Source organism: Hippocampus comes, unplaced genomic scaffold (genome assembly GCF_001891065.2).
Source record: "Hippocampus comes isolate QL1 unplaced genomic scaffold, H_comes_QL1_v1.1 scaffold122, whole genome shotgun sequence".
Taxonomy (NCBI): Eukaryota; Metazoa; Chordata; class Actinopteri; order Syngnathiformes; family Syngnathidae; genus Hippocampus; species Hippocampus comes.
The window spans coordinates 875782-898740 of record NW_017842059.1 but is presented as its reverse complement, the minus strand read 5'-3'; the positions used below and the strand labels follow the sequence as shown (position 1 = coordinate 898740).

The following is a 22959-nucleotide window of genomic DNA, read 5'->3' as shown; positions in this document are numbered from 1 at the left end:
TGCATCCATCCAGCCGCAGACTGTCCATCAGCACTGACCTTTTCGCTGAACAAAGCGGGGCGGTGAAAATGCTGCCTACTTCAGGCGCAAGACACAAGCGCCCCGTGGATGTCCAGCAACGACAGTCAAATGGCGCCGACATTCCTCCCAATCAAAAAAAATCAGTGCTGGTACGCGTGTGCTGCCGAGACATAAAAATGTGTAGAATAAATATTACATTTCAACGTTTCTGTCAATGAAGATTTGCATCATAGCCTGCGACACACGTTTCTATTAGCAGGGCGGGATGCAAGGCAGGAGGCCTTTTCAAAAAATAATAATAATAATCATAAAATTTTTAAAAACGCGTTTCATGTACAATTCACCTAGGGTACTGGCAAAGAGAATCTGGAGGGCCGTGAAAAGCATTTTTAAAACGGTACACGTGAGCTACGATAGTCAAAAATGGTGCAAAAGTGTGTTCATGCCTCCGCATCAGATCTCGATGAAGGTAGGTAGGCATCGTCTGTAAATGTGTTGTGTATGCGCGGGTCGAAGTTAGTTGAACGAAAAGTAGATCTTCGCTCAAAAAAGGTTGGGCACCCCTGCTCTACAGAATGCACTGCACGAAAAAAAAAAACATTTAATCATGAAGGCTCATCGTGTAATTGTAGCAAACTTAGTCATTTTGATAGTAGGCTAATATAGCTCATATGGATATAGATACATGTTGCAGCTCTGAAAAAAGGAGAGCTGTGGTGTTGTTTTTTTAAAACGTACACTTTATTTATGCTTTTAACAGTCTCGACAAACAGAGACACGTCCGCGTCCGACTCCGTGCCTTCTCTTCTCTCGTTCTACGCAAGAGGCGTTCAAAGACAGCCTCCGAAAAACGGAAATTAATTATCACTTCAATGACACTAAGAAAAGCGAAAATAATGCACCAAAACAGAAAATCAAGCGATAGAAATCACAAAATAAATTCTATGGAGGCGTTTGTGAACACACAACAAAGGAATGAATAACATAAACAATTCTGAGACAGTCCAGTCTCCTACATACATACAGTATGTGTTTCCTTCATTGTAAGTTTTATAGAAGGTTTTTATTTTGTTGTGGCTCCAGACATATTTGTTTTTTGGGGTTTTTTTTTGTCCTATATGGCTCTTTCAACATTTTGGGTTGCCGACCCCTGGGTTACAGGGTATCAAACACAGCTGGGATAGGCTCCAGAATGAACGGATCAGATAATAGATGGATGGATGGTGACTTTTAGCTTTCAAAACTTAGCTTGTAGCAGACGTGTGCACATTTTCAGCATGACGTCTCTGATCCACTGGTGAAAGCCAAGGACACTTTGATCCTCTCCTCTTTCGTGGCTGCCTTTCCAGCAGCTCCTATATTTTGTTGTTCTACTTCTTCCTTTCATAACTTTGCTGCTGTGAATTGGGAATTTCTCCATTGCGAGACTAATAAAGGTTTTCTTATCTTATCTTAATGACACTGTGACTGAACTTCTTGTTGTCGTTTGCACTGGGAAGCACGCCAGACTTCCTGTTTGCTGTGTTTTCTGCAAGCACTCTAGCTTCCGCCAACATTTCGTAAACATGCATGTTCGGTTCCCTGAAAACTATCCATGAACGTTTGAACGCCTGTTTGTCCATATGTGCCCCGCAATTGTCTGGTCACCAGTCCAGAGTCAGATGGTATCTGCTTCGGTTCACCTGCCAGCCTACTGTAGAGAAAATGAAATCAAATTTCAGCCTTTACGTGTTTGCATGTCAATCTACTCTTCCTCGAGTCTTCACGATCACTTGTGCTGGCTTCAGCTATATTAGCGATGGGAGTGTTTCGTGAACCAATTTGATTTCAAATTCATCCTCACAGGGTCAGCGCGCTGGCCCTTAATGACATCAGCATTTTGATGTGCACTGTTTGGCTGGTCAGAGCAAAACTATGACTAACAAAGCACGCATTCATACATTTTATAATCAGCATCTCTGGTGGGTAGGACGCAACTCATTGATTTGTTTTGTTATGTTATGAGATATATATTGATTTTAAACTGTCCAGATGGTGTATGTTGCACTGTTTATGCTGCTATGTTGTGTTTTTGTACACTATTGATACTTTTGAAAATTGAATTGAGGTGGATTAATTCTGTTTAGTTCCCGCTCATATCCAGAAATGTACTGGAACCAGGTTTGCTCCTTTACTGTTCCGACTGTGGACCCAAACGTGAAGTTAAAGCCAATTTTTAGATCACATTTCACACCTCACCATTTTACATCTATTTGGTTTCACCCTGATAACCAAATGTTCCTACAACCTGCTCCATGATGAAAGCAACTTTTAGACCCCTGCACTAGAAGGAGCGCTTAAGTCTTTTTTTAGCTTCTTCAAGTGAGTCACTAGGCGGCCATTATTCTTGCAACAGTCACTCTACGTGTTGAAACATGCCCCGGGGGGTACGGCAAGCAGGTGTGTTAAGTGTATAAAAGAGGCGCTACAGATTCACCTGAGCATTTCCTTCAAGCAGCAACACTCAAGAGAACTTCATTTGGATTTTGGACATGGTGTCAGCGGTCTTCCAGATGCTTGGTGCCGCACTTTGCGGCCAGGGCTGGATCGGGACCATCATTGTATGTGCCCTGCCCCAGTGGAAAGTGAGAGACTTTGAAGGCATCAACGTTGTGGCGTGGCAGAACATATGGGAGGGCCTCTGAATGTCCTGTCTCATCCAGAGCCCGCCACAGTGCAAGGTCTACTGTTTGCTGTGTTTTCTGCAAGCACTCTAGCTTCCACCAACATTTCGTAAACATGAATGTTCAGTTCCCTGAAAACTACCCATGAGAGTTTGAACGCCTGTTTGTCCATTTGTGCCCTCGCCCGGGCCCTGATCGTCATCTCCATCCTGCTCGGCGTGCTGGGGTTTCTGCTGTGCATGGCGGGCAGCAAGTGCACCAAATGTGTGCAGGACCAGGGCACCAAAGTCAAAATCTGTCTGGCATCCGGCGTGGTCTTCATCCTGGCGGGGGCGCTGTGCCTCAACCCCGTGTGCTGGACAGCCAACAAAATTTTTATTGACTCCAAGTGCCACCTCAAATTTGGATCTACAAATACCACCAGAAAGACCAAAATCAAAATACAGTTGCATAGTCGGCCCAAATGTTCATCTTCATAAAAAAATTATAGAGGTCCTATACACTATTGCTATACCTAAAATTTAACTGAATACTCTCAATTTACAAAATACTGTATTCCCTAAATGTTGCCTCAATGTTAAAAGTTACGTAAGTACTTTTTAATTTAGGAAAAATACGCTTTAATCTACTATGCCAGGGGTGGCCAACCCACAGCTCGCGAGCTGCATGCTCTTTGGCTGGTTCAATGCGGCTCCTGGGCTTTCACACGACAATTGTCGAAAACGCCTCGACGATGGTGCTGCCATTAAAACAACAGTGCTTAATACATAGAACGTACTACGTCAGCCTATCACCAGTCCCGTTACTTGATTGACATAGAGGGCAACCAATCAGATGACTGAATCACCGCTCATGCGCAGACAACGGCACTAAGTGCTAAGTGCTAAGCTAGTCAGCTTTTACCTCTGTTTTTAAGGCAGGGGTGCCCAATACGTGTGTGAGCGAGTGCATGATTGTGTGGATGTGTGTGCGTGTATGTATGTGCGTGTGTGTGTGTGTGTGTGTGTGTGTGTGTGTGTGTGTGTGTGTGTGTGTGTGTGTGTGTGTGTGGGTGTGTGGGTGTGTGTGTGTGCGTGTGTGTGTGTGCGTGTGTGTGTGCGTGTGTGTGTGTGTGTGTGTGTGTGTGTGTGTGTGGGTGTGTGGGTGTGTCTGTGTGTGCGTGTGTGTGGCTCTTTGCCGTAACGCAGTAAAAAAAATTGGCTCTTCGTCTCTGACTGGTTGCTCACCCCTACACTATGCTAATCCCTAAAAGTTACTTTACAGTAATACAAAACGTATTAAATATTCACTAAACGTTTCCTAAGACACTCCCGAAAATTACGTAAATACACTTAGATCTAGCGTAATCTTCATTTACACAAAAGTAATCCTTTGCTGCTATCTTGTGGCATTTTTCAGTAATTATATTACCGTGTACCTCCACTACAGTAAACACAGGGCAGAAGGTCTGAGTCATGATGAAAATCCGTTGTCCACACGACTCTCAAAACCTTTATAATTGCCTTAAAATGCCACAAGGTGGTAGCAAAGCACAACATTTTTGTAAATGAATACATGTTTAGGTCTCAATTTAATTCGACATGCTTGCTTGACACCAAGATGCCACTTGATGGCGCCAAAGCAATACTGCTGTACTGTACTGACCTGAGGAGAAAAAACAGGCGGAGCAATAATTTTTTTTTTTGACAGTGCCCAAATTCGTAGCCCAGATAAGAATATGTGGCTTTTTTACATATTAAAATATTTGAACACAAGACAAAGATAATGACACCTAAAAAAAACTCTGAAAATAGCAAAAAATGGCCGAATTTTGCAGGTATTTCTCTCTGTTTCAAAGACAGATACTGTCAAAATTAGCACTTTTAAAATCGTTTGTTTGTTGTTGTTGTTGGTGTTGTTTTACACACATTAAGACATTCCAGAATCAGACAAAGATAATTACAATCAAACATTACCCAGCGCTCGATTTTTAAATTTATTTTTTTGCCAATTCTTTTGTTTTTGTATTTTGTAAAGTGAAACAAAAGGACATTGTATTGTAAAAAAGTAAAACGTCCGGCCTTTAATCCATATCTAAGTGTTGTAAGCAATTAGGGATGACAAAAAAATAAGTTATTTCATTCATTATATACTTTTTCAATCTAATCGGTTATCGAAAATGTACTCTGCCAAATATTGGAATCGTCATCAGCCTAAAAAAAAGAAAATTCATTCTTGATCGGGCCCTAGCACACACCAATAAATGGGTCAGAGTGCTTTGATAAAAGAAACATGAAACCATTTACTCTGTCGACCTTAAATTTTGGTGAATTGAAAGCTCTGATTATGTAGGATCTACTGCACAATTATGACGAATCTTTGCATAAATCTGACATTTGGTTATAAGTGTCCTTGGAAAAATATTTACAAACCTAGCCACCAAATTTCAAGGCATATTTAACTCTTAGTTGGCAACCAAGAATGGCAACCTTCTGACCTTGGAGTATTTGTGGCAGGTCAGCACCATTGAAGGTGACTCAACCTGTGTTTTTGTGTAAACTCACCACAGCCAATAGGAGGCCAGGATTGCGTTGTCACACGCCTCGCTGTAACCGTGACCACTTCTCCCCAAACAAACTATAAAAACAAAAGTTCACGTCGCCCCCGCTCGTTTCTTTGACTGGACGTTAGCCAGCAAGATGGTGTCTCAGGGCGTTCAGATGATCGGCGTCTCCATGGCGGCGGTGGGCTGGTTGATGGTCATTGTGGTCTGCGCGTTGCCCGTGTGGAAGGTGACGGCCTTCGTGGGAGCCAACATCATTACGGCGCAGACTGTCTGGCAGGGCCTGTGGATGAACTGCGTGGTGCAGAGCACGGGACAGATGCAATGCAAGGTTGAAAATCTCTACAATCATAGATAGATAGTGACGGAACATAAAGTTGCACATATTGCTAGCCTAATAGCGTAATTGCCTATTTTATTTATTTATTTTATTGTCTGTATATTTTTTAATTCCCAGAGGTCATGATAATCGGCAGAGCTTGAATCAAGGGAACTGGGCTGTTCTCCGTCATTATATTCCTTATTTTCCACAAACATTGAAGTATAACTAGGCAACTATTTGGCTAACAAAATGGCACTTGCTCACCATGGACTAATGGCTAAGCAGGTTGAGTTTTGGTTGTGGTTGGAGGGATAGTTGCTCTCTGATAAAATCAGACGACGACAACACCATCTTCCTGAAGTAGGACAAGGGTAGTGAGTGAGAAAGACCACGGATAGTGGGCCACAAGTTGTTGCTTTGACATGCGCACGTAAACTTGAGAGACAAGCACTGTATGGGGGCAATGAACTCAGCTGGACTCACTTCAAAAGAAATGGAACTTTGTTTTTTTTTTTTTGTTTTTTTGCAAAAAATATATATATATATGTGTACATTTCAATACTTTGCAATTTTTCCTAATTACAGAAAAACACCAACACAAAAATAGTTTGGGGGCGTGGGCAGGGCCGTAAGGGAAAAATAACATTTTCATACAAGGAACATTTTATTTGAAGGCCAACGTCATCAAGTCAGGGCACGTATTTTGTATAAGAAAAAGCTTGTTCGACCTCGCTGGATATCATTTAAGTCATTTCAACTCTAACAAAAGGTCTACGACTCCATGCTGGCGCTGGCACAAGACCTGCAGGCCGCCCGGGCAATGATCATCATCTCCATCATCACCGGGATTTTCGGCGTGATGCTGTCCATCGTGGGCGGCAAGTGCACCAACTGCATGGAGGAGGAGGCCTCCAAGGCCAGGGTGTCCATCCTGGCTGGCGTCCTGTTCCTCGTATCCGGGCTTCTGTGCCTCATTCCCGTGTCGTGGTCGGCCCACGCCATCGTCACCAACTTCTACAACCCTTTGGTCTTTGAGGCCCAGCGTTACGAGCTGGGGGCAGCCTTGTACGTGGGCTGGGCGGCCGCCGTGCTGCTGCTGATTGGTGGGGGGCTCCTGTGCTGGAACTGCCCCCCCAAAGGCCACCAGAACGCCCGCTATGTCCCCAAATTCACACCTGTGAAGTCGCCTTCCACTTCGAGGGAATATGTGTGAAACATTGTTGAAGGGATTTGGAAGTTCAACAACAACAAAAACTCAAGTGGCATTAGCAGTGAATTGATGGATTCTACAAGGTGTACCCCACCAAAAATGGATTCACATTTGCAATTTGTTACATATTCACAGAAGTTATTTTGAACCTATCCTCGTTTTTTTGTTGAAAAACTTGCCTCTTTCCCACTTTTGTACAAACACCTTTCCTTTATATGTCACAAGACAGCACTAAAGCTCTGTATAAGGGTAGATTAGCCCAATTCATTCCGTGAGCGTGATTGAAATTTTTTAATTCATATTTACCCAACGGGATACTTACTATACCACAGGATTTTATGCTGATTAAATTTTTACAGCTGAGCGATTTTGAAGGACGATTCTACAAGGTGTACCCCACCAAAAATGGATTCATATTTGCAATTTGTTACATATTCACAGATTTTATTTTGAACCTATCCTCCGTACCCCACCAAAAATGGATTCACATTTGCAATTTGTTACATATTCACAGAAGTTATTTTGAACCTATCCTCGTTTTTTTGTTGAAAAACTTGCCTCTTTCCCACTTTTGTACAAACACCTTTCCTTTATATGTCACAAGACAGCACTAAAGCTCTGTATAAGGGTAGATTAGCCCAATTCATTCCGTGAGCGTGATTGAAATTTTTTAATTCATATTTACCCAACGGGATACTTACTATACCACAGGATTTTATGCTGATTAAATTTTTACAGCTGAGCGATTTTGAAGGACAATCTAAAAACATTTTTTTCTTTTAGTATTGTGATTTCGATTTGAATACGTATATATTTTACAAGTTATGACATTGGTATTCTTTTTCTGCTATAACTCTAAGATTTTATTTTGAACCTATCCTCCGTTTTTTGTTGAAAAACTTGCCTCTTTCCCACTTTTGTACAAACGCCTTTCCTTTATATGCCACAAGACAACACTAAAGCTCTGTATAAGGGAAAATTAGCCCAATTCATTCCGTGAGCGCGATTGAAATTTTTTGAATTCATATTTACCCAACGGGATACTTGCTATACCACAGGATTTTATGCTGATTAATTTTTACAGCTGAGCGATTTTGAAGGACAATCTAAAAAAAATTTTTCTTTTGATATTGTGATTGTGATTTGAATACGTATATACAGTATTTTACAAGTTATGACATTGGTATTCTTTTTATGCTATAACGCTGTTTTTTCAAGCTCTTTGAAGCAGTATTCTGTCATTTTTTTTAATGCAATATTGTGAAAGACGGCAATCGTTATTGCCGAGAGCCTTCTATATGCGAATCATGTTTCATGTGAAAATCAAGCGAGAATTATTCTGAAAATGAGGCAGCATTAGCAGGAAACAAATACAAAAACAGGTGACGTGGAAGTAGAAACACTCCTTTGAGTAACGATCAAGGTAGATTTTGTAAAACGTGAATTGTCAAAATCAATTAATTGTCAAAAATATTGACATTTTCGGACTTAGCCACCAAAATTAAACGGAATCTATTCCATAAATGACGTTCGGGGGGAAAAAATATATATATAACAGTTGTTGGCGAATATTTGCGTTCGTTCGGTGAGTATCACATCAAACAAAAGGCCAGGGCCACCTCTTCAAGGCACACACACATTCAGTATCACAGATACTACAGTGCACAATATGAGGATGGGGACCCCAAGTGGACAGCAAAACCTGCAGCTCACATGCATATATTCGGTCATCTGGAATGTAACAAATGAGGTTTGGCTGGCTCCTTTGAGTAACGATCAAGGTAGATTTTGTAAAACGTGAATTGTCAAAATCAATTAATTGTCAAAAATATTGACATTTTCGGACTTAGCCACCAAAATTAAACGGAATCTATTCTATAAATGACGTTCGGGGGGAAAAAAAAAATATATATATAACAGTTGTTGGCCAATATTTGCGTTCGTTCGGTGAGTATCACATCAAACAAAAGGCCAGGGCCACCTCTTCAAGGCACACACACATTCAGTATCACAAATACTATAGTGCACAATATGAGGATGGGGACCCCAAGTGGACCGCAAAACCTGCAGCTCACGTGCATATATTGGGTCATCTGGAATGTAATAAACAAGGGTTGGCTGTATATCAAATGAAGTTTTCACAATTGAAATGCTATTCATCTATTCAAAAAATAGTCCTTTTGCATAACCATCACATACTTCATATTTCCTGTATTGTGTGTAGTCGCTATGATTTTCCATAAATAAAGCCGTCATGAATTCTTACACTTGTTGCATGTGGTCACTGGAAGCACTGGAAACATCCAGCATCCATCCAGGCATTTTCATTGCGCCTGTCCTCATTTCCTATCCCAGCTGACTTTGGGGCACTAGGACTGGTCACCAGATAACAAAGAAACAAATAGACAATATAATATATAATATCTTCTCTTCTCTTCTTTTGAATTAGCAAAAATATGTTACTTTTCCCCCTATGAAAATATCTGACTTAAGTCTCATGAAAATGAAATCTACTTCTCACAACTCCACAACTTTTGCCAGGTAACTACTGTATTGCCACTCTGAAATGGAGATAGTTTTTCAAAATTATAGCCACTGCAATTCATCGTACTATTCCATTCGTTTCACTGTCATGCACACAACAGATTGGAATACTGGATTGACATTTGAAAACGAAAGTGATGAAACACTGTTTGTGTAATCATGACCGAACTGTGTGTCATCTGATGCTCAGTGGCAGTGTGGTGTGTTTGATGAGTTGACAAACTTCCCGTTGACTGCTGCCGATGATTATCATCCTGGCTAAGAATGTATGCGACACTTTTGGTTGCCGACTGTTAGCACGCGATCCGAAAATGTCTCACAGGAAGTGATATAATTTACGAAAAGGGAAGGAACGGGGATTGCAAACCCAGACATGACATGGGGGAAATAAAATGGCCACAATATAGACATGTCTTCACAAATTACTAAATAAATTGTGTCTATATCATCCTGGGCAGTCAGGTAAGCAAATGGAGCACGCCCTCTCTAGAAATACAAGCAAAGGTGCGCTCCATTTGCTTACACGGACATTTACATTGTTGTAAATTAGAGTAAAGCCACAAATTAGCCTTACGTGTTATGTCTATATTGTATATTGTGGCCACGATTGGAGAAAAATAGATGTCTGGGGGGGCAAAGTGGGTTTCATTTGTATACTCAAATGATAGAGAGCAATAAAAAACCCACAAATCAGTCATCTGTGTGCATCTAAATTGTCGCTACAATAAAAAAAAAAAAAATGTAAATCATCAGTCGTCATACAAAAATGTCTCAAAATATATATATTTTTTGTCCACAAAAGGAAAACATTTCTTTGAAAATTTTTAAACCAATTGAAGACAAGGTTAGCAATTGAAATTGGAGTTCCAATCCAGGGTCAAGGAAAGAGTGTTTTTCTCTCAACGCCACACCTGCAATTGTGAGAGGAGAATCCAGTTTAGCGAGAAGAACTCACCTGACAACCGCAAGTGAGGAACCACCCCACCCACCCGGTCGTTGAGAGAGAGAGAGAGAGAGAGAGAGGCAGCTGCTAGCTTCTGAGCGTCGATCGGTCCAGTACGCAGCCTCTTGGCCATGGGGAAGATCGGCAAGGAGACGGCGGGTCAGATCATCAGCTTCATCGGGCTGGTGGGAGTAGCAGTGACCACCGGCATCCCCATGTGGAGGGTCACCTCCTTCATCGGTGCCAACATCGTGACGGGCCAGATCGTGTGGGACGGGTTGTGGATGAACTGCGTGATGCAGAGCACTGGCCAGATGCAGTGCAAGCTCAACGAGTCGGTGATGAGGCTGACCCCTGACCTGCAGGCGGCCCGGGCACTGGTCATCATCTCCCTTGTCTTCGGCTTCATCGGTTTCATGATCACCTTCATCGGCGCCAAATGCACCAGTTGCCTGACGAAGGAGGCCTCCATGGCCAAGGTGGTGATCATTGGCGGCTGCCTGATCATCTTGGCCGCCGTGCTTGTCCTCATCCCGGTCACGTGGTCGGCTACCATCACCATCACCGACTTCCAGAACCCCTTGACCATCAACGAACAGCGGAGGGAGATCGGGGCATCCATCTACATCGGCTGGGGGTCCACCGTCATCCTCCTCGTGGGCGGGATCATCCTCACCACCTCGTGTCCACCGCAGAGGCCCACGTATGGATACCCGCGTTACCAGGCCCCGTACGGGTCAGCGTACGGCAACGGGTCCGCGTACGCCCCTGTTTACGCGCCACCCTCCAGTCAGCCCTACACGCCGAGCGGCTCATATTACCCCGCCAAGCCGTACGCAGCCCCCACAGGATACTCGCCGCGGGAGTACATTTAAACCCCAAAACAGACTGCAGACCGGATCGGTTTCGTCCTGCTGACGCTATCAACACAGTGTCGAGGTACACACTCAAGATGGCGTGTGTTCTACTGGAAAATGACTGGAATGTGGCATTATTGTGCAAATGAGTTTAAAGGAATGGATATTTGTTGATCGATTGGGAAATGTTGGTAATACAGTGGATCCCAGCATATTTGTGGATTCACCTATTCGCAGATTGTTGGCAGGAACCAATTGTCGTTATTCACGGAAGCCCTCACTCATTCGTTGTATCTTTTTCCTCATTTCCCACTTATTTGCTTTTTTGAAACAATCCCTCACTTATTTGCAGTTTTTTTTCTCATTGAAAAAAAATAATAATAATAACAGACTTGTAACTCAAAAAAACGTTAGGGCACATAAATCCAGGTACCACTGAAATTACATGAAATCAGATTGTTTTCGTTGAGATTATGCTAAAATTTACCGTAGATTCGACTTTTGACTGATTTTTTAAAATATTTTTTACAAATTTTTTTTTGTATTTTTTCAGGGGTCATGATCCAGTCCTCGATTTTAATGGAGAATGCTTATTGACGGTTCATACCTGTTTTTCCCCCCACAAATTTGTAGGGGGAGGTAAGGTTTTTTTTAATACATTTACAATGGCCGTCAATCATACACATTTTTTTGGTCTTCACAGGCCGGCCACTGTCCTTATTTCCCACGAAAAGCAGGGGAACCCTTTTTTTTTTCATTTCTTTCAAATTAAACATTTTGAACTTTGAAATTTCCTGGAATTTTTCAACCGAAATTGTGAGTCCATTCACAACTAAGGACAATTGGATTTCGTCTTGAATGACACTAATGTATGTTTTCATTATGTGGCATCATCTAAATGCTCGTTTGCACCGGAGTTGACCATTGTGTTGCATGTTATTTTCTCCATTTTTTTTTGTACTAGTGATTTGTTGATTTTTTGTAAATATTACAACTCTGAATGTGTAATAAAATATTTGAATGAACACCAGACCTCTTATGTGGCATCAGTTACTAAGTACACGCTCTGACTCCCCCCATCCCCTTCACCCAAAAATATTTTAGAAATTCCATTTGGAATGAAATGTGAAAATTTTCCACAATACCGGTTTAAGAAAAGAAAGTAATCTGCACCCAAAATATTTTCCCACATATATATATATATATATATATATATATAGCTAGCTGTTGAAACAAGACCTGTATGAGGTCACAAATAGAATAACATATCATTGCGTATCATACATTCCGGAAGTTGAGTTTCTACACTCAAGCGCATGATACTACACCCACGTTACTTTTAGCAATTTCTTTGAATGCTTCTCTGATGAATTTACATGTCATCAACCCTGCGTCATTTTCTTGATTAGACTTCATCTTTAACAAGTCACGCCCCTCAAGAAGAAATCAATTGGGGTGAGGTCCATTAATCGTCGAGGCCATTCAAGAAAATATTCACATCTCTGAAATATGACATCAAATTAAATTAATAAAGAAGGAAATGATAAATAAGTTGGTATAACGCTTACCATTTGTTAGCCTCATAGTATAATTTCTAAGTCATTTTTGACTGACTGTTAGAGGGTCAATTAAAAAAGCAAATACCAATGTGCTTGTGAAATTTTTTTTTCTTGTTTTATGAACACATGACCAAGGCAACTATGCTAATAGGCTCACAAAGTATTGTTGTACTCCCGTATCAGGAATTTAAAAAAAAAAAAAAAAATCAAATTAAAAGTGAAAGCACTCCGTTCAATAGTGTCCACTTCCACAACAACAAGACCATCAAACTCCCCCCTGATAGTACCACACCTCAAAAGTTTGTCATTTTGAAAACCGGAAGTGAGTAGCAACCCACCAATTGGGTGTCGGAGCGCTGTTTGAATCAAGAATGTTGCCTCATTTACATAAAGTCACGGAGGAACTGATGATGTTAATCTTGTCGAAACTCTCCTCGGTCCTCTGTGAGGAATCCGGTCAGGCAGGTTTATGGCCGGTTTCAGTTAAAACTGTGGCTCCTTGACTCCACCCCACGTAGGGTTCGTCATCCTTAAAACCAAGTCAAACACTTGGAGCTGGTTATTCTTCAACTGAACCGACTCGTTCAATTCTTCCCTCCTGCCTCTGCGAAAAACAAAAACGTCATCATGGTGTCGCTGGGCCGCCAGATGCTGGGCTTCATCCTGGCCATCATCGGATTTTTGGGGACCATCATCGTGTGCGCCCTGCCAATGTGGAAGGTGACCGCCTTCATCGGTGCCAACATCGTGACGGCGCAAGTGATTTGGGAGGGTTTGTGGATGAACTGCGTCATGCAGAGCACGGGCCAGATGCAGTGCAAGATCTATGACTCCCTGCTGGCCCTTCCCCAGGACCTCCAGGCCGCCCGGGCCCTGGTGGTCATCGCTATCATCATTGCGGGCTTCGGGATCATCCTGGGGATCGCTGGGGGAAAGTGTACCAACTTCGTGGAGGACAAGGTGGCCAAAGCCAAGGTGGCGGTCGCGGCAGGCGTGGTATTCATCTGCGCCGGGGTCCTGGTACTCATCCCCGTGTGCTGGTCGGCCAACACCATCATCCGGGATTTCTACAACCCAATCTTGACCAACGCGCAGAGGAGGGAGCTGGGCGCAGCCCTCTACATCGGTTGGGGTACGGCGGCCCTGCTCATCCTGGGTGGGGCTCTCCTGTGCAGCTCGTGCCCACCCAAGGACGGACCCGAGTACCCGGTCAAGTACTCGGGCGCAAGATCCACAGCCACCAGTCGGGCCTACGTCTGAGGACTGACCCTGGCCAGGAAAAACAAGACTTTCAAGTACAATCGAACCTCAGTTCACGGACAACCGCTTTTATGGAAAAGTTGATTTTCCGGCAAATCTTGCTCCGGTTTACGAACTGTGCTTCCGTCACAGCATCCATACGGAACAATCAGTTGTGCTATTTCTTTTTTTTTCTTTTTTTTTTTGCTGTTTTTCTCTAAAATAGGCCCTCAGTCTTAAAGTCTAATGTCTAATGCCAAACATGACAACGGTGTTTGTATTTCTAATCTCACGAAGCAGTTTGGTTTGGCAAAATCTTTACAATGAAATGTGTTGACATTTATTTTTGTAATTCTTCTTAACTAAACCCACCAACAAAAAGAAGACAAATGTAACATGGTACTGGAACGGATGAATTGTATTTTCTTTCAGTTTCAGAATGAATTAAGTTTGTGAACTAAGGTTAGATAACGAGGCATGAAAACTGCCTGAGGACTGAGCTCAAATTTATATTCATCTTGAACCATAAAAGCAACAACAATGGGAAGCTATTTGTACAGCCACATATTATCTTGTAAATGTGTTTTGTGTAAAAAAATGTTCTTCTTTCATTATCTTTTTTTTTTACCAATTTTACTGATATTTAATAAATCATTTGCTTACACTAACACCATTTTGTCAATGTGCTTTTTCCACCACATCAGAATCAGAATTCAAATCATTTATTATGGCCAAGTATGTTGAAATACATTTTGGAATCACTCGAGTTACCATTGAACAGAGGTCTCCAAACTATGGCCCGCGGGCCGGATATGGCCCACCTCCTCATTTTTTTTTTCAGTATGGCCACTTGATCGAGACTTGTAAATGCATAGAACGTAACATCGTTTTCCACCCTTCTAAAGTGTGTGCCCTATCTGAACCCCTCCCTCAAAAAAAATAAAAAATAAAAAATTCGGGACACACCACTGTCAAATAAAACAAAATAATGGCGAAAGGTTTAGATGAGATAAAAAATGTATTCAGTCGATGCATTTGTGGGGTGGGGGGAGTCAACATCCCTGAAAGGGTTAATTTTCAGTTCCGTTCGGCTTTTTGGAAAACAATGAATATTTACCTTTAGACACCTCTGCGATCATCACACCTTTTTGTTACAAACTAACCCCGGCCCCCGTCAGAGAAGGGAAAAGTTATTTGGCCTTTACAGGAAAAAAATTGGGGACCCCTGCCATAGAAGAAAAATAAAACAAAACAAAACAAACAAAACATCCAGTACGCACAAATGTATGAATAAAGCGTGTCATTAAGCAAAATAATCATCATAATAATAGTGCAGTAATACTAATAACATAAATGTGCATGGTTGTGAATGACAGAATTTCTTGAAGTCATCATGTGACCAAATATATGTCTATAAACTTGACAACACTTTCTTTGATTGCCAGACTTTGTCGGTTTATATCGAAGTAGGTCACCAAGGTCTAAGTCCTGAAGCAAGGGAATCGAGTTGTTCTTCCCGCAGATGCTCAACCGGTTCACCTGGTTGTACCGTGTCGACATTCTCGTGAAACTCGCATCAAACACAGTGGATCCAGGGGGTCACCAACCCTGTTTTAAACTGAGCTGTTTCGTGCTACTTAATACACAACTCAAATAACCTTTAATTAGATGTTATGATATTTTTACTCACTTTTTTCCATATGCTTCTACTTCCACATTAAACTTGATTCTCACCATTCCACTTTGAATATATTGCAACAATTCACATCTTGCGGGCAATTATTTTTCCCATTGTAAAAATTCAGTTTTCCCATGATTCTACATTCTCCAAATCCCCATTCATTCCCAAAGAAACATTCAGCAAGGCAGATTCAAATCGGTCCTTTCAATTCAAAATGTTCACTTCATTCAGCTTTCCTTGGGTTTTCAACTACAGAAAATTCCCACCTCCCAAAAATGATACATTTTTCACCATGTCGCACATTTTTCACCGACCTCATTCCGCATATTCCACATAATTCCATGTCTTTCATTATTATTCCATTTCATTGCACGTTTCCCTAACTTATATATTGCACATTTTTCACCACTATCCTTGATTATTAATTCATATCTTTCAATAACTTGCATAAAATTCTACATCATTCCATATCTTTCACCATGATCATTCCACAGTTTCCAACGATATTTTGCTTTTTTTAACCAATGGCATTCCATGAAAGACAGACATGCGGCTATACATAAAGACAGTCAAAGCTTCTCATTAAGCTCGACAAGTATTAGTCAATCTTTGGAGGTGACAAAGAATATATGTCCATAAGTATTGCTTTATTATCTGTCTAGATGTGCTGCTGCGCTGTTTGTGTTCAAATATCCTCAGGCCATTTTTTTTTCAGTTTTGCTAGAGGTATTTGCTTGATTATTGTTACTCCACCCCGAGTTTTTGAAAAAAAATGTGCAGCCTTGTTGCCTTACATTAAGCAACGTTAAATGTTCTGTTACCATTCAAACACGCACAAATTGCTCAGTTCAGTCTTGATGGAGACTTTGGTTTCAGTCAAATGAGTTCTTCCCTGTCAGTTGACAATATCCGTCAACAAAAGTTTCAGTGTGAATCAGTCTTTCAGCCGTTTCACTTCACAGTCGCTGCATCATGACGTGCAGTTTTCTTTTGTGAACACACCCGGTACTCACCGTTGCATTCTTCACTGTGGCATTCACGTTCATTCCTACCAAGTCACGCGGTAGTAATTACGTTAACACTCGGCAGGAAACAAAAGTATCACTTCCGGCATACATTTCTCCACTAAGGAGTGAACAAACCTTTCGGTCACCATTGCGTAAGGTCATTTTTTTAAAATGTAAATATGACAAATGTACATCGACAACAACGCATAAACAGTTGCACAAGTACACAAAAGGAAACTGGCTCCCTCAGAGACACTTTTTCTCACGCATAACGTACTGGAAGGAAGGCGATGAAATTGCTACCTTACTGTCAACAATTTGCTTTGAGGAAACACTTGAGTTTGGAGGAGGATATAGGGTTAGGGCTCTAATTTGATGTTCAATTTTTGCAAAATAAGTCTGCTAAGGTTCACTGAAGACTCAAAATCTGTGTGATGTGTAAGCTTTTGTTAAATTGTTAATTATTATCATTTTTACATTTGAGCATTATATTCTTTTATGTTACAGTTACCTAAATTATATTCTGTTTCATAATTGCTGAAACATTCTAATGTTGCTTGCATCTGATTGGCGAAGAAAACAGGAAATGTTTTCGTTACCGGAAGAAGGTGTGTTCTTTTTTTTAAATGAATCTTTATTCGAACAAGTCATAGTACAATTCTCAATAAACAGAAAACAAAATGAACATGTTATTAATACATAGACATATTACAAACATTTAAACAAAAAAGAAGCCAGGGGATTTTAAACAAAAATTTCAAATAAGGAGCATATAGCCAGAGTTTTAACAGCTTTCTTGTTTTTAGAATCCATAATAGAACTTCGGTACTGCTTTATTTCTGTTTCAAAAATTAAGAAAAGAGGTTTTAAATTACTCCATCTGGATTTGTGGATATGGAACTTGGCGGGAATAATTCTTAAATTTATAATGAAGGTTTGTTTAGTGTTTTTTTTCCTTACTTTTGTAGAACCCAAATAGTACATTTTTCCAGTATAGCATAAAGTCAGAGTCAATGTGTTCAATAATAAATCTGGGGAAGAAGGTGTGTTCGTACGGGAGTTGCGGAGGTGCAGACGTTGAAAAAACAAAAGCTACGTTCAAACGAAGTCCATTTCTCCTTTTTGCCCATTCCGAACGTAGAGCCATCCATTCAAAACCTACGAACCCCTCAACTTACATGATATTTATGAAAAACCGTGCGTTCGGGTTGGAGCCTCTAAATTGTCCTTCATGTTTGTACAAACACGCATGTTAGGTTAAGACTCAAAATTGTGTTTACCAAAACAAGTATTTCGGGCTTATCGAAGGTGCTAAATTTTACGAAATTGAAAAAATCAGGTTTGTTGAACGATCGAGAAGATCATGGTTAAAATTTTCCAAAACAAGTACTGTTCATTAGGTTCACTGAAGACTCGAATTATTTTTAAAGCTTATGAAAACAAAAACATTCGGTAAATTGCCAGAAAAAAAATAAATACTGTAATCCAGGCAAAAAGGCAACTGTTGTACATCTGTTAGGTTTGTTCACCAAAAAATACTTCATCAAATATGTTGGCTTCATCAAAGAAAAAAATTATCGGCGAAACTAATGAAATCCAATTAGTGGACTTGGTTGTAAATCAAAACTGGGTCCAATGCTGACCAAAATACATTTGTCGCATTTGTTTAAAGTTCCTCGATCCGTGATTCTCGAAGTGCAATATGGGCTCCCTCTAGTGGCACCCATGACAATCACTGCCTATGAGCAGCTCTATTTATCTCAGCACATGTTAGGCCTAAAGCCCATAGGCGCAAGAGCCCTAGATTATATATTGACGCTTTGGCCACAGTGGATCGTTTCCCCTTGAGGTTTACTCACTTTTGTTGCCAGCAGATTAGAGTTTTTGACTGGATAGTAAATTTACACTGTTATCCAAGCTGTACACTGACTATTTTACATTGCAGCATAGTATCATTTTTTTCAGTGGGGTCTCATGAAAGGATTTAAGAAAATCTTTATAAAATGCAATATTATTATTATTATTATTAATAATGATAATATGAAATGGAAAAACACACTGTTGTGAAACTTTCCGATTACAATGTACTCAAATGATGACTTTGTGTCTCTTTGTTGAGAGTATCGAGCAGACTGCAGTAACTCAACCCTCCGTGCAGAGGAATAATAACATCACCCTTGACAAACGACAAAGAATCTTGAACGGCAGGTCTTCTTTTGTACGGGCCTGTGATGCGTCCTCGGCTTTCACGCCTCCCATTATGTGTGTGCGGCGCATTCGGGCAGCCGATCGCCTCCCGATATTACCTTCTCACCGAGTTCTCCGAAGCGCCACCTTGACCGCCGTCATGCCCTCCATGGGCATGCAGATGGCCGGCTGCGCCCTGGCCCTCCTGGGCTGGATCGGCGTGCTGATCGCGTGCGGCTCGCCCATGTGGCGCGTCTCAGCCTTCATCGGCAGCAACATCGTCACGTCGCAGATTATGTGGGAGGGTCTGTGGATGAGCTGCGTGGTCCAGAGCACGGGCCAAATGCAGTGCAAGGTCTACGACTCCATGCTGGCCCTGAGCCAGGACCTCCAGGCCGCCCGGGCCCTGGTGGTGGTCTCCATCATCGTAGGGCTCGCCGGTGTTCTGGTGGCCTTCGCCAGTGGAAAGTGTACCAGTTTCATCCCGGACAAAAGGGCCAAAGCGAGGGCTTCGGTGGCCAGCGGGGTTCTTCTCATCATCAGCGGATTCCTCTGCATCATCCCCGTGTCCTGGACTGCCAGTATCATCATAAGGAACTTCTACAACCCGACTTTGGTGGACGCTCAGAAAAGAGAGCTGGGGGCTTCTCTCTACATCGGCTGGGGTGCGGGAGGGCTTCTGCTGCTGGGAGGGGCGCTCCTGTGCGCCAGCTGCCCCCCCAAGAGGGACGAGGCACCGTCGATGCGCTACCTGATGGACAGGTCCATGGGAGCGTACAGCAAACCCGACTCAATGGGCTCAGGCACGCCGACAAAAACATACATTTGAGACGAGTCATGAAAAAGCTTCAATAGGGAACATGAAGGAAAAAGACAGTCGCTGTATGACATTTTTTTAAAAATATATTCCGTTACTGTATGTGTACAGGTGGGTGCAAAAGTAGGTGGACAGTTTTGATTTTAATTTGCTCAAAAATAAAGAACTCTGTCAAAGTCTTAGAACTGTGTAGTTAGTTTTGCGTGCCTGTTGGATGGACAGTTTACCAGATTGTCTTCTTTTATTTCTGTGATTTAATGTTCTGGGAGTCAGATGTTGGCTTGATAGTTACAGTTTCTCATTTTACACTGTGACCTACCATTTCGGGTATTGGACGCTCGATGGCAGTTGTAACTCTTTTCCTTCTGTGATTTTATTTACTGTGAGAACGTCGGATGGACACTTCAGAGATTTTACAACTGTACCTCTGAGTGTCGAACATTGTATGAGCAAATGTGACATTTTCTCTTTGTACAAAGGACCTCTGTAACCCACTGTGTCAAGTGACATTGGCTTCCAAGCGATGACATGTTCTCATTTTACTTCTGTGACTAACTGTTCCGGGTGTCAGACACCGAATGGACACTTATGACGTTTCTTTGTTTTACTCCTGCCATGAAGGAAAAAGACTTTGGATGAAGATGTACGTTGTCTGGCATGCTTTGAAGACACAAAGCACCAAGGCTGATTTGTATTTCTATTCAGTATTTCTTAAACATATTAATGTTTGTCGATGTTTCTCATCACAGTAAATGTAATCTTTTGGTTCTCACGCCTGTTGTTTGTTGACTTCAGTTCCAGGAGAACCGGTTTGTCGGCCTCCTTCAACCCCCGCCCCCATTGCTTTGGCAACAAACTACAGCAGTGATTCTCAAACCGGGGTACTGCAAGCCATTCCTTTGGGGTCCGCAAAATTGTTTGCTACGAATAATGTATCATTTACAACAAGTAATTTGTTCATGGACAGAAAATATGGTTGCTATCTTTCTGCACAATAGCATACAAACTGCTAGCATGTTAGCATTTGATTTATTCTGATATGAAATACACACATTTTCTCCTCTTCAATGGGTCCCTGCATCCCAAATATTTGAGAACCCATCTAGTGTGTTTGTAACATTTCAAATATAGGTTGGAATGAAGTGAGTTTACTGCATCATGTGATCCTCAAGACTCAAATAGTTTATTTGATGAATTGAAGTGACAAACTAATCCACTTAGCTCGAATTACAGACATGTTTGACGATGCTTGTTTTGTGAGATTAGGCAGGGGTGGGTATACTGGGGTCACATGACTGCGTCAGACCTAAATTGTACATTTTTAGAACTTGGGACTTGCTCGGGGGCGGCACGGTGATCGACTGCTTAGCACGTCGGCCTCACAGTGCAGAGGTACAGGGTTCGATTCTGGCTACGCCTTCCTGTGTGGAGTTTGCATGTTCTCCCCGTGCCTGCGTGGGTTTTCTCCGGGTACTCCGGTTTCTTCCCACGTTCCAAAAACATGCATGGTGGGCTAATGGAAGACTCTAGATGTGAGTGTGAGCGTTGATGCTTGTTCGTGTCTGTGTGCCCTGCGATTGGCTGGCAACCAGTTCAGGGTGTCCCGAGAGACAGCTAGGATAGGCTCCAGGCCATCGACCGTCATGATGATAAACAGATTAGAAAATGGATGGATGGTGTCATGTTGCGGTGGTGGTGGAGGACCCTATAAAGCAGGCAGGAGGGAGGAGCAGGGTGAACTTGACAAACGGTATTAACGAAACACTGAGAAAACTAAATCCAAAACAAAAACCTGAAGACAGCAAGAATCCAAAGTAACAAACACAAACCCATGGCAGAAGCAAAAGACGAATAGGAACAGAATCACCAACAGAAAACAATGACAGCAACAAACAATGACCTGACACCAAGTGGTCGTGCCGGGAGTCCTTTTAAACAAACAAACTAATGACACAACGACCAACAGGTGTGCAGGCGGAGCCCTACAGTGCCACCTTTTGGTCACAAACAGAACCGTGACAGATGGATAGGACCTGATACCGAAAAAGTTGAAAACTAAAATAATATACTTGACTCACTCAAACTTCATGGCTTGACAAGTCTTGCATTTCAATGAAAGTGTTGCTGCAAGTACAGTTACAGAGTGCAAAGTGGCTATTGTGCTGAATGTGTGTTGTGTGAATGATCAGTATCGTACAACTTGATTCAAACTGCTTGAACCTTTTGGGGGACTGGACATAATGTGCTTAAATTTTCCACGGTGACTCAAGACTTGCTTGAAACTTAAAAGTTAACACTTGAGACTCTACTTATGACTTCACAACTGTGACTGTGACTTACTCCCACCTCTGGTTTTAGGTGCAACATGGCCCTGCAAGAGCTCGGCATTATCCTGGCTATGCTGGGCCTGGCTGGTACCATGCTGATCTGCGCCCTGCCTATGTGGAAGGTGACGGCTTTCATCGGGACACGACTGGTGGTCATGCAGGTCTTCTGGGAGGGTCTGTGGATGACGTGCGTCAGCGAGTACACGGGCCAGATGCAATGCAAGCTCTATGATGCCCTGCTGGATCTGTCTCCTGAGCTGCAGGCGGCTCGCGGCCTGGTTTGCATCAGCCTGTTCCTGGGGTGCCTTGGCTTCCTGGTCTTTCTCCTGGGTGCCCGTTGCACCAAGTGCCTGAGCCACCCACGCTTCAAGACGCGGGTGGTGCTGGGTTCGGGCCTTGTCTTCGGCCTGGCGGGCCTCGCCGCCGCGGTGGCCGTGTCGTGGACGGCCAACGATGTGATCAGAGACTTCTATAACCCACGCGTCCCTGATGTACTCAAGCGGGAGCTCGGGGCAGCGATTTATATCGGCTTTGTTGCATCAGGGTTGCTACTGTGCGGTGGGGGCATCTTGTGTGCGAGTAGGCCGTCACTCAGGGCTGTAATACATTCTGGGGGGTACACGATGGCCAGAAGGCCCACGAACAGCAGCTACGCCATCAAGAACTACGTTTAGGATCGTAGTGGCGGGCCTTGCATTTGGTACCTGTGCCTTGAGATTTCACCGCTTATTACAACCACTACCACGTTACAATTATAAAAAAAAACAAACCAAAAAAAAAATGCAACATGACATCACGCAACTAACAACTAATTGAAACAAAAATGCATTCTACTTGTCAGAGATGCTAATAGTCAAATGTATGCTGGTTGAACTTGGCTGAAACAAATTTTCCTCTGACGAACCAATCAGAGGCAAGAAAAATGATGATGTCATTGAGGGCCTAGCTTGCCCGATGAAATCTGATTGATTATGTCAACATTCTCATTGGTAATAGAGTTGAAGTTACGTCAGCCAGCACGACTAATTCAGAAGGCCATG

At 42.3% G+C, this 22959-nt stretch overlaps 5 protein-coding genes, 1 long non-coding RNA gene and 1 pseudogene across 7 annotated transcripts in view; 6 read left to right on the top strand and 1 right to left on the bottom strand.

Moving 5' to 3' along the window:
- Positions 1–22684, top strand: part of LOC109510799 (claudin-4-like) — a 27231-nt gene extending 4547 nt beyond the window's left edge. Inside the window, exon 2 of the mRNA XM_019861392.1 lies at positions 21951–22684. Within this exon, the coding sequence (XP_019716951.1) occupies positions 21958–22593 (636 nt within the window). The 5' untranslated portion in view covers positions 21951–21957 and the 3' untranslated portion in view covers positions 22594–22684. The remainder of the gene's footprint in view (positions 1–21950) is intronic.
- LOC109510691 (claudin-4-like) lies at positions 2511–3163 on the top strand (annotated as a pseudogene).
- LOC109510798 (claudin-4-like) lies at positions 5322–7224 on the top strand. Of its 2 annotated transcripts, XR_002167189.1 has the most exons (3): positions 5322–5557; positions 6318–6841; positions 7148–7224. XR_002167189.1 is itself a non-coding variant. In XM_019861391.1 (2 exons), the coding sequence occupies exons 1-2, from the start codon at positions 5363–5365 to the stop codon at positions 6759–6761; spliced, it is 639 nt and encodes a 212-aa protein (XP_019716950.1). In that variant the 5' UTR covers positions 5323–5362; the 3' UTR covers positions 6762–6948. The 2 variants fall into 2 exon arrangements, 1 of the variants encoding a protein (XP_019716950.1); XM_019861391.1 differs by lacking the exon at positions 7148–7224 and having other exon boundaries at positions 5323–5557; positions 6318–6948.
- On the top strand, positions 10299–11830 carry cldnf (claudin f). The gene has a single exon (XM_019861389.1). It carries the CDS (start codon positions 10377–10379, stop codon positions 11118–11120), a length of 744 nt encoding a protein of 247 aa, XP_019716948.1. The 5' UTR covers positions 10299–10376; the 3' UTR covers positions 11121–11830.
- LOC109510800 (claudin-4-like) lies at positions 13177–14566 on the top strand. Its single transcript, XM_019861393.1, has one exon. It carries the CDS (start codon positions 13289–13291, stop codon positions 13919–13921), a length of 633 nt encoding a protein of 210 aa, XP_019716952.1. The 5' UTR covers positions 13177–13288; the 3' UTR covers positions 13922–14566.
- Positions 15054–16730, bottom strand: LOC109510802 (uncharacterized). Its single transcript, XR_002167190.1, has 2 exons — positions 16595–16730; positions 15054–15125 (listed from the first exon to the last, which is right to left on the bottom strand). It is a non-coding gene; the product is annotated as an uncharacterized LOC109510802 (long non-coding RNA).
- LOC109510796 (claudin-4-like) lies at positions 18797–20365 on the top strand. The gene has a single exon (XM_019861388.1). The coding sequence runs from the start codon at positions 18849–18851 to the stop codon at positions 19602–19604; it is 756 nt and encodes a 251-aa protein (XP_019716947.1). The 5' UTR covers positions 18797–18848; the 3' UTR covers positions 19605–20365.
- Positions 22685–22959: the final 275 nt, after the last annotated feature.

Excerpts from the sequence above, each read along its gene's own strand:
- LOC109510800 (XM_019861393.1), top strand. The coding sequence starts at position 13,289 with ATGGTGTCGCTGGGCCGCCAGATGCTGGGCTTCATCCTGGCCATCATC.
- LOC109510798 (XM_019861391.1), top strand. The coding sequence starts at position 5,363 with ATGGTGTCTCAGGGCGTTCAGATGATCGGCGTCTCCATGGCGGCGGTG. Across the intron at positions 5,558-6,317 it reads CGGGACAGATGCAATGCAAG|GTCTACGACTCCATGCTGGC; the intron begins GTTGAAAATCTC and ends CTCTAACAAAAG.
- cldnf (XM_019861389.1), top strand. The coding sequence starts at position 10,377 with ATGGGGAAGATCGGCAAGGAGACGGCGGGTCAGATCATCAGCTTCATC.
- LOC109510796 (XM_019861388.1), top strand. The coding sequence starts at position 18,849 with ATGTGTGTGCGGCGCATTCGGGCAGCCGATCGCCTCCCGATATTACCT.